Below are 18,546 nucleotides of genomic sequence, written 5' to 3'. Positions count from 1 at the left end.
TCATCCGCAAGGTATATGAATCAAAGAATCTCCATGATACAATTAGAATTTCACAAACGTTGTCGTTATTGATAAAATCATACTACTCGCAACGAAATAAAGAAATAGGGGCTCTATGTCTTCGGTTTTTCCATATTGTACAAGTACTCAATAATTTCTTCAGTAGCACAGCAAGGAAGTTTTTTTCTTGCAGCATCAATTCATATGCATAGACAAGCTTTAGCATCATTTGTATATGCTAAAAAAGAAATTAGCATCAAGTAACTTCAATTGTCGGTCGTGCAGCTTTATTTTTAGAAGCACTGGGATATTCTAAGATTGTCCCAGCCTCGAGATCAAAGGGCAATGAGTAAGTGGATGACACATGCGCCTATCATGATGCCCACCCTTCTGGTCCATAGATGCCATTCGATCTGGAGCAAGAATCCCAGCCCGCAGCAGAATAGTTTGCAAGGGATTGGATAGTTGTGCCCAACCTGACAGCCAGTACCTACAACAGAAATATGGTGTTATTGTGGCCTTGCAAGCAGGAAATACATCATAGACTACTTCTAGAATATGAATTACAAATCAACCTATCCTATTTCATCCAAAGTAATAGACAAACATAAATCATCCAAAGTATTTTCCATCGAAAACCCAAGAAGGGCCAAAGCTCTCTACATTATTCCTTATTCTGTTCGGACGGGCTACCTATAAATGATATAAATAGGTGCTTAAAATGTATATATGTGTACTGCTAATAAGAGTAATCTCAAACCTGCATAATTTGCAGCATGGAGATGAAAATGGTAACTAGTTGATCACCTCCTCCCAGGCAGTCAGGTGGCACAGCTCCACCAATTTTCATGACTCCACATCCGCAAAATACATCAGTTGCAAGATGGGATTCTCAATGTAAAATGGCAATATGATACGGAAAAGGTTCCTCTGACGTAGCTCGTTTTACGTCAGAGGAGCACAGTAATTTGTGTCTGGCGCTACAGTTCTCTGACGTAGCTACAGTACCAAACAGTATGTTTAGCTACTGTTCACATGCTTACTGTATATCTTTTACTGTTTACCGTGGTACTGTAGCAGACCATCTGATCTGTCGGTTCCAGATCGGACGTCCAAAATTGATTGGACTGCTCTCTGACGTAATGTCAGGGGATCCCATTCCATATGATACAGCGACAAAGATAACTAGGAACAGAGCTACACCAAATTTTTGGCTTCAGTAGCCCAATTTCTAACTTGATTTTTCTGATTAGAACAATTCTGTAGATAGAGAACTTTAAAGCTGATGCCAACAAACTTGACATACGTGCAAAGTGCAAAAGATATCCTATTCTAAATTCTCTCCTAAAGATAATTTACGACCTTGTTATCAGAAGAAAGGCTCTGATATAAGGAATTAGGCATGTTCAGCTCCCAACCAGCTAGATTACAGTTTACAAAGCCATGTAGTGGAATTGGGATATCCGGAACAGCTCAATATTAGGAGTGAAATCGGAATGTAATGGTTGTACTGCTAGTCAAAGCAATCGAAAGAGGTACTCAAGTTTAACAACTGGAAGCTAAAATGCACAATTCCACGTTCGGCACTCGATCAACGATTCCATCAACAACGATTTTGAACAACCCACACCACAACCAGGGGTTGATTGAACCGCTAGCCGCTTTTGAATTGGGGATGAGGATGGAGTGAATCAGCAGGTAGGGCTTACCAAGAGCGATCCAAACCTCTGACAGTCAATGCATTAGGAAATCGGGGAGCCAGAGCATCCCGAGTCCCCAGAGATGGCCACGGGGAGCACCTCAGACGGGCGTGGTGCTTTTCCGGTTAGGACGCATATACGTAGGGATGACAATTTAATCCAATTATAGATTACCCGTGAGTAATTATCCTAATAGGATCAGATATATGACGTATTTGGTATCCGTGGGCATGTTTGTGAGCGAAAAATGCTATCCGATAGGTATACAAGTATGGATATGGGTAAGACATACATATATTCGTGAAACCCATTTACCCGTATAATCTCTCCGACAGGCAGGCTCAATCCTCCAAACCCTAATCCCTTTCCACATCCACTTTCCACCATATCCATACCCGTAAAACCCATGTATCCGTATAATCTCTCTGACAAGAGGACCCAATCCTCCCAACCCTAATCCCTTCCCACATCCACCTTCCACCATTATGCTCTCATCCATTTATCCTGACGTCTACATCTCCCATTCTCCCTACCCACATATCACAGACCACATCCCTCATGCCGTGGCACCCTGAGCCCCCGATGCACCACGTCCCAATACAACGCACGACTGACCGGCCGCCTAGCCCCAACCCCCCCCCCCCAGTCGCCCAGCTCAGATCTGGCCGCCATCGCCCATCCCTAGTCCACCCAGTCGCTACTTCGTGCCCGTCTCTGAGCGAGGCCGAGCGTCCATCGACTTCACTGACTTGTTGCATTTTCATGTACCTATGCTGCATACATGATTTTTGGCTTGTTGCATTTTTTCATGTACTTGTGCCTAATCCGCGCTGAGTTCAGAGCTAGACAATTTGACATTTAGGTTCAATTTCAGTGTTGGCTACCACTTCATTTCGTAATTTGGAAGAGAACATCTGGGTTGTTTTGTTGCGTGCCCACATGAAAAAAAATGGTCAACACTAGCTGTCAGATGATATGTTTTTCACCTTGTTATCAGTGTCATGCTGCATTGCACAAAGTGAACATTGACGTTTCTATATTTTTTTTTAGGGAAAATAAGGCTGCAAGTGAAGCTATGTTGAAACTATATAGCCGACGGGTAAGCGAGTATACCTGTAGGCGAGAGGTATGTTGTCCGCTCATATGAGTTTGAATTGGGCCTTAAAGAGTATACCTATGGGTGGATAAAAACTGGTGTGTACGAGTATGGGTGAGCACTAATGTTAACCGTCGTACCCGATTGCTATCCCTGTTCATATTGTAGAGAACAAGAGAGATTAGGCAACACCACACCCAATCAAGGGGGTGATCATCTGTATTTATATAGTTGGTTAGGCCAGGATTAGGAACGTACAACAATTCTCAAATGGATGAGCTAATCTAGGCATATACAACTACACAATATCTCTAACACATGCCTGCAGTCGCATCGGGAGGATCCCAGACACAAAGACTGGACCGAAAGTCGGTGAACAACTGCACAGGTAGGCCCTTGGTCATGATATCCTCGAATTGGTGTGAGGATGACACATGGAGCACCTGAACCTGGTCGAGGGCCACCTTTTTACGAACGAAGTGGATGTCGATCTCAATATGTTTCGTGCGGCGATGCTAGACCGGATTGGACGACATATAGATTACACTGACACTGTCACAATAGACAACAGTCGTAGAAGCAATCAAGACGTGGAGCTCTTGAAGTAGATGATGCAGCCAGCATCATTCAACGACGGCGTGGGCAACATCATGATACTCAGCTTCAGCACTGGAGCGAGAAACCATGGTCTGGTGCTTGAAGGACCAAGAAACCAGATTGTCACTGAGGAAGATGCAGTAGCTGAACGTAGAGTGTCTGGAGTCGGGGCAGCCGGCCCAATCCGTGTCAGACTACGCGATAAGAGCGCAAACTGGAGCAGTGCCAATGTGGAGGCCGATGGAGAGAGTACCCTTCACATAGAGGAAGATGCGCTTGACCAGTGCGAGATGAGGCTCGTGGGGATCATGCATGAAGAGACACACCTCCTGAACTGCATACGCTAATTTTGGATGAGTCAATGTAAGGTACTAAAGAGCACCAGCGAGACTCCTGTACTTCGAGGGATCAATGACAGGCGCTCCCTCGGTGGTGGATAGCTTGGCATGTCCACTAGTGTCGTAGTAGAGTGGCACTCCGCCATGCCTGCACACTGAAGGAGATCCAGCACGTACTGGCACTGAGATAGGAACAATTTGTCGGGAGACCGCATGACGGAGATGCCGAGGAAGAAGTTAAGTTCATCGAGGTCCTTCATCACATACTCGGAGTGTAGTAGATCGGTGATTGTCACGTCCCAAAACTCCTAAGTGTGTAATTAAGCCTAATCATGCTTCATAAGCATCATGCTAATTTGAGCAATTTTATGTTGGAGCATTAGAGTAGCTTGATTTGAGTTAATAAAAGGAGAGAAAGAATTTTGAGAGAAGAATAGAATTCATATTGAAAATATCTTGTCTCTCTAGCAAATGGGGCCCACATGGGTGGGCCAACCACCCTATCTCTCAATGGGGTAACAACGTCACCCACTCCCTCTCCCTCACTCTCTCTCGTGCTCCTTGTCCTCCCAACCGGCCAGGAGCAAGGAGCTCTCCCTTCCTCAAGAAATGAAACTGAGGTATGTATGTGGTACCCACGCGATAACTAGCTCCTAAGCTTCCCATCCATCCAATTCTTTTGCACGTTCCCGAAGGATTCAAGTCGTTCTTGACTCGTTTTGGTGTTCTTGGTTGAAGAACATGGAGCACCGGCCTTCTTCAACCGATGATCACCAACCTTAGTAAAGAACTTTGGGTAAGTCCCCTAGGATCCCATAGCACGAATGCGCATTTTGGTTGGTCGAAATCCAAGTTTTGGAGCTTCTTTGCAAAGTACCTCGAGTTCTTGATGATTTGCTGCAAAGGAGAGAATTCAGATGAGTTTGAGCTAGGAAATCAAGTTGCTAGTTGATGAGTGAGGTCTAGACCCTATGAACTAGTGCAAAACCCTTTATCCTTGGATAGGTGAGGCTTGCAAATCAAATTGGCCAAGTTTTTCCCTCAAAAAATGCTCTCTGGAACAACCCGGATGTTCCGGGTTCAACCCGGAAGTTTCGGGTAATGGGTAAACCAATTGGTTTGTACTTAGAAATTACGGGGGTTTAAGGTGTAAATTGAGTCTAGAACCCTTTGTATATTGCATACGCAGGTTTATGTGGGGTAGATTTAACATGCGAGTTAAATCGGTCGAGAAAAATCATCGCAAAGCTCAAGTCTATCCAACTCAGAGGTTCCAGGTTAGAACTCGGAAGTTTCAGATACCTCGAGTTAGGTTTAACAGAGCCCCCTCATTCGGAGCCTTACCCGAAAAATCTGACCTCCCAGAAGTTCTGGGTATAACCCATAAATTCTGAGATAAACAGAGCAAAACAAACAGAGAACTCTCACCCGAAAGCTAACCCGGATATTTCGGCCCAACCCAAAAGTTCCGACTTGACCCAGAACTTCTAAGTTAATTCAGAAATTGCTAACCGAGAACCCCTGTCTGGAGGTCAACCTGGAAGTTCCAAACCCGGAGGTTCCGAGTTGAACCATGAACTTTTGGATTCTGTCTGAGTTTTAGAAGTTGTTTAGATCGCAAACTTCGTTATTCTTCTGCATGTCCTGCACTTTTAACTTTAATGTTATGCATCATGTGGCATACTTCATTGCATCCTATTAATGCTCCTCACATTGCATGCATTCTTACTTAGAGAATAAAGGACCAGAGTGTGATGCGGGCGCGACCGAGGGCAGTCCGGAATTCTATGAGTGTTGTGCAGGGAGTATCAGACAGACACTGGAGCAGCAAGGCAAGCATCTAAGCATACTCAACCTACTACTTTGGATCATATGGAGTCAAATTTGATAAATTATGTTTTATGTATGTTTGCATGATTAGAGGGTCTAATGTCGGTTTATATGGGTAGAACCTATGTTAATTGCATTAACTATACCTTAATGTTGTTGTTAATCCTTATTCTTGTAACCTCGGTACGATATTGTTGGCATCCAACTTCAAAGGTTAACCGGAATACTTAGCAATGCATAGTTTATCGGTAGAAGTCGAGATGTGGTTCAACCCCCGTTCACGAGCTTAGGGCTCACTTACTTGTTCACAAAGGAAATGATATTGATGTTGGGATATATGAGTTGTGAGGTTGAGACGAGGTTTGGGCGGGCGTTAGGGATGAATCGAGAATGGAGTCTTGGATGCCATAGGCCCACCTAAATCGGTTAAGCATCGACCATTGTTGTAGTTGGCTTTAGCATTTTCTGTGCTTCCCACATGTCGCATATGGGAACGATAAGCCAATACCTCGTGTAGTTGTGATCCTTTGGCTTGAACGTCTCGGATGTTATCGGTATAATAGGCTTGTAAGGAGTATCTAGTTTGTTATGGGAGTAGTATTAGTTGACCCCCACACCTAGAAACGTATGTCCCAATCGGTTGGAGCTTATTTGAGAAAGGTTGATATGAGTACACTCTTGTGTGGACCTGTGTGGTCACGCAAGCCATATAGTCCTTAAGTCTTGTGAGTAAAGGAGTACCCTCTACAGGGTACAAAAACAATTCGAATTTCTCTACTCTCGGTCATGAGCATACTTCTGTCCATTTGCAGCAATCGTAGAGTCACAAATGTGGAATGGTATGGTATGGTATGTTGGGTTGTAGTTGAGATGGTTCTATTCACCTATATATTTATGTAGGTTCCATCACAATTATGTTTATGATATTGCTCTCTGGATAGAAAGGTGCAGTTGGTTAGGTGTAGGTGCTTACACATTTGAGTCAAAGTTGTGTTTTGCATAAATTTACTTAACCATGTGGTCATTTCCTTGCAAATCTCCAAATGCATGATCCTTGGTGTCGGATTATTTATATGTACTTATTATGTATTAAGTCTTGTAAGTACCTTCATACTCACGTTGCTCTTTCAGGTGCTACCGGCGAGGAGAAGCTAATATTTGGTTACTTCACACCCGTTGATTTTGGTGGTGGGCATGGGTAGGCAACTACTCAGGTGACGTTATTTTTGGGTGGAGCCTAAGGGCATATGGATCCACCTATCTTTTGTTGTTCATAGCTTTTGTCTTCCGCCACGTAGTTTCTCTTTTATCTAGAAGTTGGTGTATGTATTGTCCTCCTAATTCTCTTTTGTTGTAAATTATCAAAAATTGTAAATGTTTAATAACATGTAATATAATGTTAATTAATTGCTCTTTATTAAGCTTTGTTGTGATGGTATATGTTGGAAATGCATGTGTTTCGATCTTGGGCATAAAACATATGCCGAAACTACTGGGATAGTATTATGATTAGTCATTATAGTTGTGATTAAGGAAATAACCAACTTAATGATTAATTAGAATACTATTTAGACGATTTCTCATAGCGTAGTATCATAGCTTGGTTTAATAAAATAGCCTAAAATGCTTAGGACATGGGTTAATGAATTATGTCAACTTCACTAAGATAATGCACTAAAGCTTCTTTTTGTACCTCCTCTTGCTAATATGTATGAACTTGTTGTACGATGCTCGTAAGTGTAACGTATCGTAAGTTGCTGTATTTAAATTGTTTATTCCACATCGTGTTGTTTTTTTTATGATATCATTTATGAATCATGTTGCATCAACACATCCCAATAGTGGTAAATATTGAAGTCTCAACAAGTGTGAGGCAGGGGCCTGGTGTGCCCCGTACGACGATGGTAAAGTGAATATGTTAGCAATAACGTATGAACATCCACCATACGATGGTAGTTATGGTCGTCTACCCATGTGGCGATTACATGGGGTGTCCCGTAAGACGATGATACAGGAAGTGAATACATTGGCAATGACGTATTAATTGTTGCTTATGCGGCAAGTTGCACAAGCACTGTACGCGTGAGAAAGAAAAAGTAGCGCGAAGGGTGATGATTGTAAAAAGTGATGCACTTGAGAAAGAAATGTGTAGATAGGGATCGAGCATGCCTTCATTTCCCCATTGCTCATATTGCATATATTTTTCCTAATATATGATATTATGGATCCAAGCAAGTCATATCCGACTGATGATATTTTTGCTTTATCGGAATTTAACCTTCACCTCTCTTTCATCTTACCGTCACAATAGGATGAGGACCCGCAACAATTTGGGTGATCTTCCTAAGGGTTCCAATGAGAATAACCACGTACCGCCTCCATCGCCGAGCATGACAGATGTGCTCATGCAGATTGAGCAGAACCGTCAAGTTCAGACAGTGCTCCTTGAAGCTCTCATATGCAACATGAACCCTCATGGAGGAGGTGGGGCCGGACGCCATGACAACTTCACGGATTTCTTTTGAACTCGGCCACCCACCTTCATGCGTACTGAGGACCCACTCAACGCGGACCACTGGCTCCATGAGATTGAGCAGAAGCTTGAGCTTCTCCAATGCGAGGACCACATGTCGCATATGGGAATGATAATCCGAATACCTCATGTAGCTGTGATCCTTTGGCTTGAATGTCTTGGGTTTTATCAACATAATAGGCTTGTAAGGAGTATCTAGTTTACTCTAGGAGTAGTATTAGTTGACCCCCGCACCTAGAGATGCATGTCCCAATCGGTTGGAGCTTACTTGGGAAAGTTTGACATGAGTACCCCTTGTGTGGACCTGTATGGTCACGCAAGCTGTATAGTCCTCAAGTCTTATGGGTAAAATGAGTATCCCCTGCAGGGTGTAAAAATAATTCGAATTACCCCTCTCTCGATCATAAGCATGCTTCTGTCCATTTGCAGCAGTTGTAGAGTCACGAATGTGGAATGATATGGTATGGTATGTTGGGTTGTGGTTGAGATGGTTCTATTCACCTATATGTTTATGTTGGTTCCGTCACAATTATGTTCATGATATTGCTTTCTAGATAGAAAGGTGTAGTTGGTTAGGTGTAGGTGCTTACACACTTAAGTCAAAGTTGTGTTTTGCATAAATTTACTTAAGCATGTATTCGTTTCCTTGCTAAACTCCAAATGCATGATCATTGGAGCCAAATTATTTATATGTACCTATTATAGATTAAGTCTTGCGAGTACCTTCGTACTCACGCTGCTCTTTCAGGTGCTACTGGCGAGGAAGACCTAGTGTTTGGCTACTTCACGCCCGTCGACATTGGTGGCGGGTATGGGTAGGCAACTACTCGAATGACGTTATTTTGGGGTGGAGCCTAAGGGCATACAGATCCACCTATTTTTTGTTGTTCATAGCTTTTGTCTTCCGTTGTGTAGTTTCTCTTTTGTCTAAGAGTTGGTCTACTTATTGTCCTTCTAGTTTTCTTTTGTTGAAATTATCAGAAATTATAAATGATTAAGAACTTGTAATATAATGTTAATTACTTGATCTTTTATAAGCTTTGTTATGATGGTATATGTTGGAAAGATGTGTGTTCCGATCTTAGGCACAAAACACATGCTAGGACTATCGAGATGGTATTCTGATTAATTATTATAGTCGTGATTAAGAAAATGACCAACTTAATGATTAATTATAATACTATTTGGAAGGTTCCTTATAGCAATGCGTTGTAGTAGATCCGTCGAGGAGACCGTGAGAATAATGTCGTCGATGTACATCAGGAGGTTGGTGACACGGTCTGCATCTTTGAGGACAAAGAGAGACGTGTTGAAAGTCGAGGCAGTGTATGTACATGATGAACCGCTGGTTCCAAGCCCGAGGTGCCTGCTTGAGGCCATACAAGGATTTCTGCAATAAGCAAACTTGGTCAGGTGCAGAAGGGTTGACGAAGCCGGACGACTGCTAGCAGTAGATGATCTCCTCAAGATGGCCATGAAGAAAGGCGTTCTTCATGTCAAGCTGACGAATGGGACAAGCACTGGAGGCGGTGATGCTGAGGACAACCCGGATGGTTGATGGCTTGACGACCGAGTTGAACGTATCGTTGCAGTTGATGTCATACTGCTGCGAGTAGCCACGGGCCACCCATCGGGCCTTGTGGCGAGGCAGAGTGTCGTCAGAGTGGAATTTATGCTTGTATATCCACTTGCCTGTCATAACATTGGCACCGGGGGATCGAGGAACAAGGCGCCACGTGCCGTTGTTGACCAAAGCCTGAAATTCGTCTGCCATGGTTGCACGCCAGTTGGGATCAGCCAGCGTGTTGTAGTAGTTCCTGGGAATCGATGAGATCAAAGTGTGACTGGCGGAGAGGTTCATCTTGGTGAGGGTCTTGACGATGCCATCACACGCTCTAGTGATCATCTAGTGCGGCCCTGTGCCAAGATGTGGTGTCGGACCAGTAGCCGCAGGAGCCTCGATCACGGGAGCAGAAGGCGCAACCACAAGAGGCGGATCCGCATGGCGTGTCGCGGCTGCATGAGGAGCGACCAGGCCATACAGGCCCTGCCGATCGACCTGGTGGCTATGTTGGGCTGGCAAAGGAGGCGACCCAGGAGTGGGCGGCCCACCCGTTCATCGTGGCTACTGGACTAGCACGAGAGACATGGCCACTAGGGGCGCGAGGGTCGGCCTGCCCAAACAGAGCAGCGAAGAAGTCGGTGAAGACCGCAGTCGCTCAATGTCTTGCGACGGAGCTTCCGTGGTCGAAGGCGATCACTCAACATTTGTGAGAGACGGAGCTAGCGCCCGACGCATCGTTGGCATCGACGCAACACTGTCATCAAGGAGAAAATCAAATGACGAGTCTAGAGAGGAGGTGTCCAGCGAGGAGGTGAACGGAAAGATGGACTCATCAAAAATGACATGGTGCGAGATGATAATATGACAAGTGGATAGGTCTAGGAAGCGATAACCTTTGTGGGAGCTCGGGGTAACCAAGAAAAACACATGCAGTGGATCATGGAGCTAATTTGTTAGGAGAGGTGGCAGTGTGGTTAGGGTAGCAAAGACAACCAAAGACACATAAGTGTGTGTAGTCAGGGGTTTTACGATGCAGGAGCTCAAAGGGAATAGCATGATTAATGGAAGAGGAGGGACGCCGGTTGAGCAAATAGGTGGCAGTATCAAGTGCTTCGGCCCAATAAGCCAGTGGCATATGAGCATGAATGAGAAGTGTGCGAATTGAGTTGTTGAGTGTGTGGAGAATACATTCAGTCTTGCCATTTTATGGGGAAGTATGTGGGCAGGACATGCGAAGGTGAATGCCGTGTGCAGCGAGGAAGGCACTAGTGGTCCTGTTAACAAACTCAGCGCCATTATTAGCTTGTATGCATTTGAGGGGAAGACTGAACTAGTTATGCACGTATGGGAGAAAATCAACAAGATGCTGGTGAACATCGGATTTGCAGCGAAGGGGAAAAGTCCAACAAAAATGAGTTAAATCATTAAGTAGGACTAAATAGTATAAATAGCCAGAAGTGCTAGCAGCTGAGGATGTCCATACATCGCGGTGAACTAACTCAAAAGGTGTTGAGGTGCATGAAGCAGAATTGGTGAATGCTAGACACACATGTTTGCCTAGATGACAAGAGGGACAAAGAGTGTGGACTACTTTCTTACATGAAATATGAGTTTGTTGTGGAGAGTGTAGAGGACGGTAGGACCAAGATGACCAAGACGTTGATGCCACAAGGTGGACAAGACAACAAGGTTGGCGTGGGTGACAGCAATGCTGGCGACTGGTGGAAAAGTGTAGAGATCGACGCTGCTATTGCAGTGAAGAATCTCGTGCCTGGTTAGTATGTCCTTGACAGAAAAACCCAAAGCGTCAAATTCAATGGAACTATGATTGTCACAAGTAAACTGTCGAACAGAAAGAAGGTTGCAAATAAGAGATGGAACGACAAGGACGATGTTTAAGGCAAAATTAGATACTGAAGTGGGTAGGATGGAATGACCTCTAGTAGTGACATGAATAGTGGAACCGTTGTCGATGGTAATAGAAGAATAATAAGGATGTAGGCGGGAAAGTAGTATACCATCCGTGGATGACATGTAGGAGATGGTGCCGGTATCCATCACCCACGGACTAGACCCCTACAAGGACATCTGATTCAGCACCGCAATGAGTCTGGTCTGGTCCCGTGATTAGCTAGGTGGCAAGGAGACCTGCGAAGGGGTGAAGGTGGTATGAGCCTACGAATACGAGCCAAGAATACCCGCGGTCGGCGTCGACGCACGCCAAGCTGGGGCGCCTTGCTGTGCAGCCCACGAGTTAAAACAAACCCAAGGGCCAGTAGGTTGCGGCCCACCCCGAGGAGGGCCGGCCTACTGCTGCTGTTGGCCGGCCCTTACCGTGCCTGTTATCGTCACGAGTCGACGTAGAAGAGTCACTGCCACCGGATGGTAGGGGTGAAATCGGGTCGGGTTCGTTCGGATTCCACCATTCCCATATCCTAACCCACATTTTCTAATCGGGCTCAGGTCGGACACAGATATCGAACATGGATAATGTCGGACACAAATATGTACCAAGCCGGATATGTACAATATCGGACACAAATACTTATTCGGGTATCAAGTCAAAGCAACAACCATATGTCCCACATCCCACGTAGCCATTGAACCATGCAATATATCCATTATGCAACTAGATTAGGCCATTAGGGTATAGTAAATTAATAACAGGTAATGCCTAACAGTAGAAAAGTAGTAACATCAATGCATCACTAAACACCATTCACTATGTTACATCATTAGTAGTTTTAGCACTACCACAATCCCTAGTGAACAAGCACTAGCACTCTAGCAGTACCTCATGAGTTCACATAATCAAGGGTACAATCAAGCCAAAATATACATAGGACTACCGATGACTATCCGGATATTTTATCAGGTAATATCCGTTTTATGTATCGGATACTCCGTATCCGTCAGATACCGTCTTCCTGAACCCGAACCCATATCCGCCAAAAAATACCCGAATTAGGCTCTGATACCCATATAAGCAGCCGGGTACCCGGATTTATGTCCCGAATTTGTCCCAGAATAATACGGGCGGGTGGGCGGGTGAGAAATACCCATCCCGTTTTCACCCCTACAGGACGGTGCTGCAGAGGACGTAGATGAGCGGTAAACACTCGAGCTGCATGAAGAAGTAGAAGAACCAGCAGCAAAGAGGGCTCTCTCTGTGGCCACTTTTGTTTCGTTCACTAGACATTGCTCCTTGAGGACAAGCATGTCGCGTGCAGTGGCGAAGGAGGGCGGATCGGGTGAGTTGGCGATGTTGTCTGCGGTGTTGGAGAAGCGGGGGTTGAGGCCACGCAGAAGATTGAGGACAAGCTGAGACTCAGAGATGGCATGGACAACGTTACAGAGAGAGTCAGCGACAATCTTCATGCATTGGCAGTACTCTGAAACAGAGCGATCACCTTGAATCATGGAGTGGAACTCGTGGCTGAGGAAGATGGTGCGCGACGCCTTGTTCGCTTGGAACAGGTTCTTGACGGCAACCCAGAGATCACGCACAGTCTAGTCCAGTTCCATGGCGAGGTCGAGGACGTCGTTAGCGACGGAGCCGAACAACCAACTGTGGACACAACAGTCCGCCTGCTCCCAGGTGGGATCGGTCGGCCGCACAGGAACAAAGTCATCGATGTGCGACTTGAGGCCGAACTTGCCACACATGGAGCGGAAGAAGGATGCCACTTGTTGTAATTAGGCTTATTCAGCTCCAACATCACGAGAATTTGGGATTTGATGGCGATCGTGGCGAAGGGGTTGATGGCGACCGGTGCTGCATGATTAGGAGGAAGATCGCCGCAGGGGCGATGGCAGCCGAGGATATTGTGGATACTGCCGACATGCTCACAGCATCAGGAGGGCACGCATCGGGGTGGCGTTGAGCCAGAGAGAGAAGTGTGGGACTTAGAAGAAGAGCAGCAGAAGGAATAGAATCAATTTGATACTATGTAGAGAACAAGAGAGATTAGGCAACATCACACCTAATCGCAGGGGTGACCATCTTTATTTATATAGCCGGTTAAGCCAGGATTAGGAAGGTACAACAATCCTCAAATAGAGAAGGTAATCTGAACATATACAGCTACATAATACCTCTAATACATATGAGTTTGAATTGAGTCTTAAAGCCTACAGACCCGCGTTACCATACCCATCCCATGCATTCCCTGAGCATGAAACTAGTCTTTTGGTCCAAAAGATATCACACTGGCCCTATAAGAAGGCTATCCGAACGAATCATCAAGCTCCAAAACAGGCCTTCTTAGCCTTCTCAGGCCCACACGGCCGTGAAGAGCGCTTGAGCCTTGAAACATGAATAACATGCTGCGCCTGTGATGAAGGCCGAAACATCGGATCTCTCGGAACCGTGCTCTCCAATCGCATTCGATTGGTCGAACGGTTACGGGCTCCGAGTGGTTGATCGCCTCTCGCGACCCGCGCCCTTTGCGATTTGTGGTATGATATTCCATACCATTACCGCGCATGATTACCCGACACTGCAATTTGGAGTAAACTGCTCAGTGGCTCGACTCGATCCAAGGCAAGCAGCTGCAGCCAGAACTGTTGCTATCAGAGACTGACACGGAGTCAGGGTATATGCTGCAGAGTCCAGCTCGGGTATAACGGGGCTGATTGGTTTTTGGCCTATATTAATAGGCCTATTCAAATATTAGTTAGAGGTTAAAGCAGAGTAGTATCAAATTTTAGTTGTTAAAATGATATTTAGTTTGAGATTAAGTTAACATTTGGTCTGTCAAAAAATTTAGCGGACGATTTTACCGTCCAAAATTTACGTAGAAGCACTATAAATTTTTTTTGGCTAGATAACCAAATTTTAGCCTCAAACTAAACATAAACCAAAATTTCAGAACACGGATAAAATGTAGCTTGACTCATTTGACCCCTAACCAAAACAGCCCCAACATCTCTATCTATCCGTTCCGATCCCATCACCACTTGTGCATGTGACCAGACGACGTAACAAAAACGGAGACACGCACACATGAATTTTTTTAATAATATTATTTTATTAGAAAATTATAAAAATAATAGTTAAATTTAAAAAATTATAAGAATATGTACCTATCGGTACGTGAAATATCGACAAGAGACACATCGGTATTCCGTATGCCGACAGCATATGTGGCACTAGACCCGGGGGACTGTCGGTACGCAGAATACCGACAGGTTGTGGGCCCAGCTAAAAAAGTGTCACGTATGATGTTCGTGCAGCGTATCGGCCTGTTTGCATTCTGCGTGCCGACAAGTGACGCGTTATGGCTTGTCGACACGCGGAATGCCAACATGTGTCACGTTAGGTCTGTCGGCATTCTGCGTGCCAACAGGCCTTTATATAATCCAGAGCGGTCGATACCTCTCCCATGCGCGATCGTACACATCACGGGCGGCGGCCGTTGCGCGGCTTTGGACGATGAGCAGCAGGGAGCAGTGGTGGCCAGTAAGGGTTTTTTTAAATAGTTAGAAATTTAGGAGTATTTAGAAAATAGATGTAGTTAGAAAATTTAGGAAAAAACTTAGAAAATTAGAAAAGTTAGGGAGTTGTTAGAATAGAGCAGGAAAAATTAGTATAGGAAATTTAGAATAGAGTAGATCTAGTTTGGAAATTTGTAATAGTTTGAAAAATTAGTATGCAATAGTTTGAAAAATTAGTATAGTTACGTAAAAAATTTAGTATAGTTTAAAAATTTAGGTTAGAATAGTTTGAGGTGGTTCGATAATATAGAGTGTTTAGAAAAGTTTGAATATTTAAATAATTTAATGTTAAAAATACTTAGAAAAATAGTTAGAGAAATGTCTAGTAGAGTAGATAATTTAGGAGAATAAGGATATGAAATTTAGAGTAGAGTATGTATGATTCGGAAATTAGCTAAGAAAACATAGTATAGTTAGTCAGGAAATGTAGAGTAGTTGGAAAAGTTCAAATATTTAGATAATGTAGAGTTAAAATATGTTACTTAATATGATTTGAAAATTTGATATTATTAGATGTACATATTTTTTTATCCATGTAGGAATTATATATTTGAATTGTTGTAGATTTTTATAGTATTGTATTTAGAATGGAAGGAGAAAAATATGATTCATTTAAAATTTATAATAGAAAATTTTAGATATGTGTATAATATATAATTTAGCATAGAGTATACATATTGTATTTTTTTCAGTCTTTAGTAGTTTGAAATCGAATTGTTATGAATGGAGTAATTATTTTTGGCAGCAATACATTTTGAGTGATATAGTGTTAACAGAAAGAGTATGTTAGTGGTGATATTTGATGGTTAAGTAGAATACAAGTGATGATGTTGAATAGAATTTGTGGTTGTAACTGTTTTATGTTTATTACAATTATTTAACCTGACGGAGTATAGTATGGTTGTTGAATCAGGAATGTCGATCGTAGTTGGGTTTATGGTTTTTTACGGTCTGGATATGTCAAGCATTGCGACAGTGGGCTGGATATGAGTAACTTTCAGTATGTAGACACATAATTACATAGTCCAAGAGAGATTCGACGGTCCCAAGTGTTAGGTTAGCTGTATAATCTGTTGTAACTCAGTTCAACACATCAAAGGTTGACGGTGAAGGTTCTGATTCCTAGACGTTGAGAAACTAGCTGGCAGTGGGAGCTATTGGAGGTTACATGTTCGAAGTAATGGTAGCACTTTATGTCACTGGTGTTGCGATGGATTTTTTTTCCACTGTATACTTGTAGAAGCGAGCGATGTTGGGTCTACAGAAGCTAGACCTAGCACCATAGAAGTTATTGGTGAAAATATTATCTATGAGGAGGTGTAGGAGAGTGTGGTTCCAAAAGTACCCATGTAGACTAGTGCACCGGTTGAAATACAAACTACAAGAGAAGAACATAATGACGGGAAAGAAAATCAGGTTACGATGCGTGCTAATCAAGGAGAGTAGGACGAGGCATTAGTGGACTAGATGGAGGCAAATAACAATGAGTTCCACACATTTGTGGACTCAAGTGCAAGAATTCTGAAAGAATGGTCGAATTTTGCTTTGGAGAAGTTAACGGTGAACGATGGACACGAGTCGGCATTGGAGTATGATTCCATCGTGGTGACCAAATACCAGATACTTTATGACAAGGTTGTGCCTTTGGCTTTTGCATTCATCAAACGCGAATGTACGGATAGTTGGTTGTGGTTCTTGCAGTGGGTTAAGAGAGGTGTTGTTGGAAATAGGCCTAACGTGTGCGTACTCCATGATCGTAATGTAGTATTGTTGAATGCTATCAACACATTGTAGAGTGGTGCGGGCCATTGTCGTGGCTAGATTTGCATAGCCGTTGGTGCATGCGGCATTTTGGAGCAAACTTCAACAAACAATTAAGGAGTAAGAGGCTAATGGATCTTTTTAAGAAGCTGTGCAAACAAAACCAAAGGAGCATTGTGACAATGGAGTGGATATGAGTAACTTCTAGAATGTGGACACATAATTATATAGTACAGGAGAGATTCAACAGTCTCAGGTGTTAGGTTGGCTGTATAATCTATTGTAACTTAGTTTGACACATCAACAAAGATGAAGTACCAAGGGAGGAGGAGCCCAAGGGCCTAGAATCTTTACTACTTGAGCCGCAGAGTGTGACCAGGAGAAGGAACGATGGAAAGAGAGTTAAGTTTTTTTTTCCGACTAGATCAGTCATGAACCACTGGAGAAATGGGCACTCATTGCGGATATTGGTGGTTCACATTATGGAATTATGACAACTAACCTCGACGAGGTTTACAATTGGGTAATAAAGGGGAATATGTCACTGTCATTAGTGGCAATTATGGATGGAGTCACTCGTGAAATACAGGGGTATCTCTGAGAGCATTATAGTAAGACCGCGCTATATATGGCCAACCCGCAAAGGGTGTATACGATGTGGAAGAAAAGAGCGGGAAGGGTCAGTCACACAAAGTTCACATTGTTGGTAACTGTTAGCACGTTTTCGAGGTGATGTTGCGTGACAAGGGCAGAATGGTTATTGGAAAGCAGAAAATTATAATGGAATGTATGTTGTGGCAAGAGGACAACAAGTGCGAGTGCACTTGCAACAAGCCATCACTGTTACATTTGCCTTGCTCTCATGTGCTAGCTTGCTACGCAAAAGACGACATAGAGTCGAAGTATTTTGTGTCACTGTACTACCGCAAGGAAGTCATACAAATTACTTGGTCCTACGAGTTGCTTGGGTGGCGGGCGGTGAAGGACTTCACGAAGCCGCCTGAAAATCATCCATTTTGGATTCTAGATCCAAACAGCAAGATTGACATAAAGAGGCAACGCAAGACTCAGCGTATCAAGAACGATATGGACGATGCTGAGGGAGCACATCCCCACAATGAGTGCCTGGTATGCGGAGGTCCACATGCGATGGGGCAGTGCAAGCAGTATCTGGTAGACACTTTGGTGTCAGGCGAGAAGGTTAGGCGTGTCCCAGTACGCTAGGAGAAGAAAAAGAAAAATCTTTCAATCAATACTATTATTTGAAGCATGGCGTGATTGTTTTCGTGTTGCATTACTAATTGGATGGTACTTTATGTTTGAAATCTTCATCTGACTATGCATTGACGCACTATAATATTGACACATTGTTGTATTATATAATAGTCGGACAACGTGAGTATGTGTTGTAATATTTGAGCCATATTGTAGTATGTACTATTTGGAGTTACTGTACAACCCAAGTATGTGATGTTATATATTATTATTTATGTTTTATTTCTCTCGTGTTTGGTTTTTATTTTGCATATTCGACATTGCATTACTATGTACTTATCGTATTCCTTATGTTATACAATATAATATTTTTTGTTTGTAGGTATGGAGCTCATTGACCCTGTAACCTGTATCCG

At 43.6% G+C, this 18,546-nt stretch overlaps 1 protein-coding gene across 1 annotated transcript; it reads right to left on the bottom strand.

Moving 5' to 3' along the window:
• Window positions 1–9,538: 9,538 nt before the first annotated feature.
• LOC133889450 (uncharacterized mitochondrial protein AtMg00820-like) lies at window positions 9,539–10,000 on the bottom strand. Its single transcript, XM_062329966.1, has one exon. The coding sequence runs from the start codon at window positions 9,998–10,000 to the stop codon at window positions 9,539–9,541; it is 462 nt and encodes a 153-aa protein (XP_062185950.1).
• Between the last annotated feature and the right edge of the window lie 8,546 nt (window positions 10,001–18,546).

This window comes from Phragmites australis, chromosome 13 (assembly GCF_958298935.1).
Source record: "Phragmites australis chromosome 13, lpPhrAust1.1, whole genome shotgun sequence".
Taxonomy (NCBI): Eukaryota; Viridiplantae; Streptophyta; class Magnoliopsida; order Poales; family Poaceae; genus Phragmites; species Phragmites australis.
Note: the sequence above shows the minus strand (reverse complement) of the source record. Positions and strands in the feature narration are given on the sequence as shown.

Excerpts from the sequence above, each read along its gene's own strand:
- LOC133889450 (XM_062329966.1), bottom strand. The coding sequence starts at position 10,000 with ATGATCACTAGAGCGTGTGATGGCATCGTCAAGACCCTCACCAAGATG.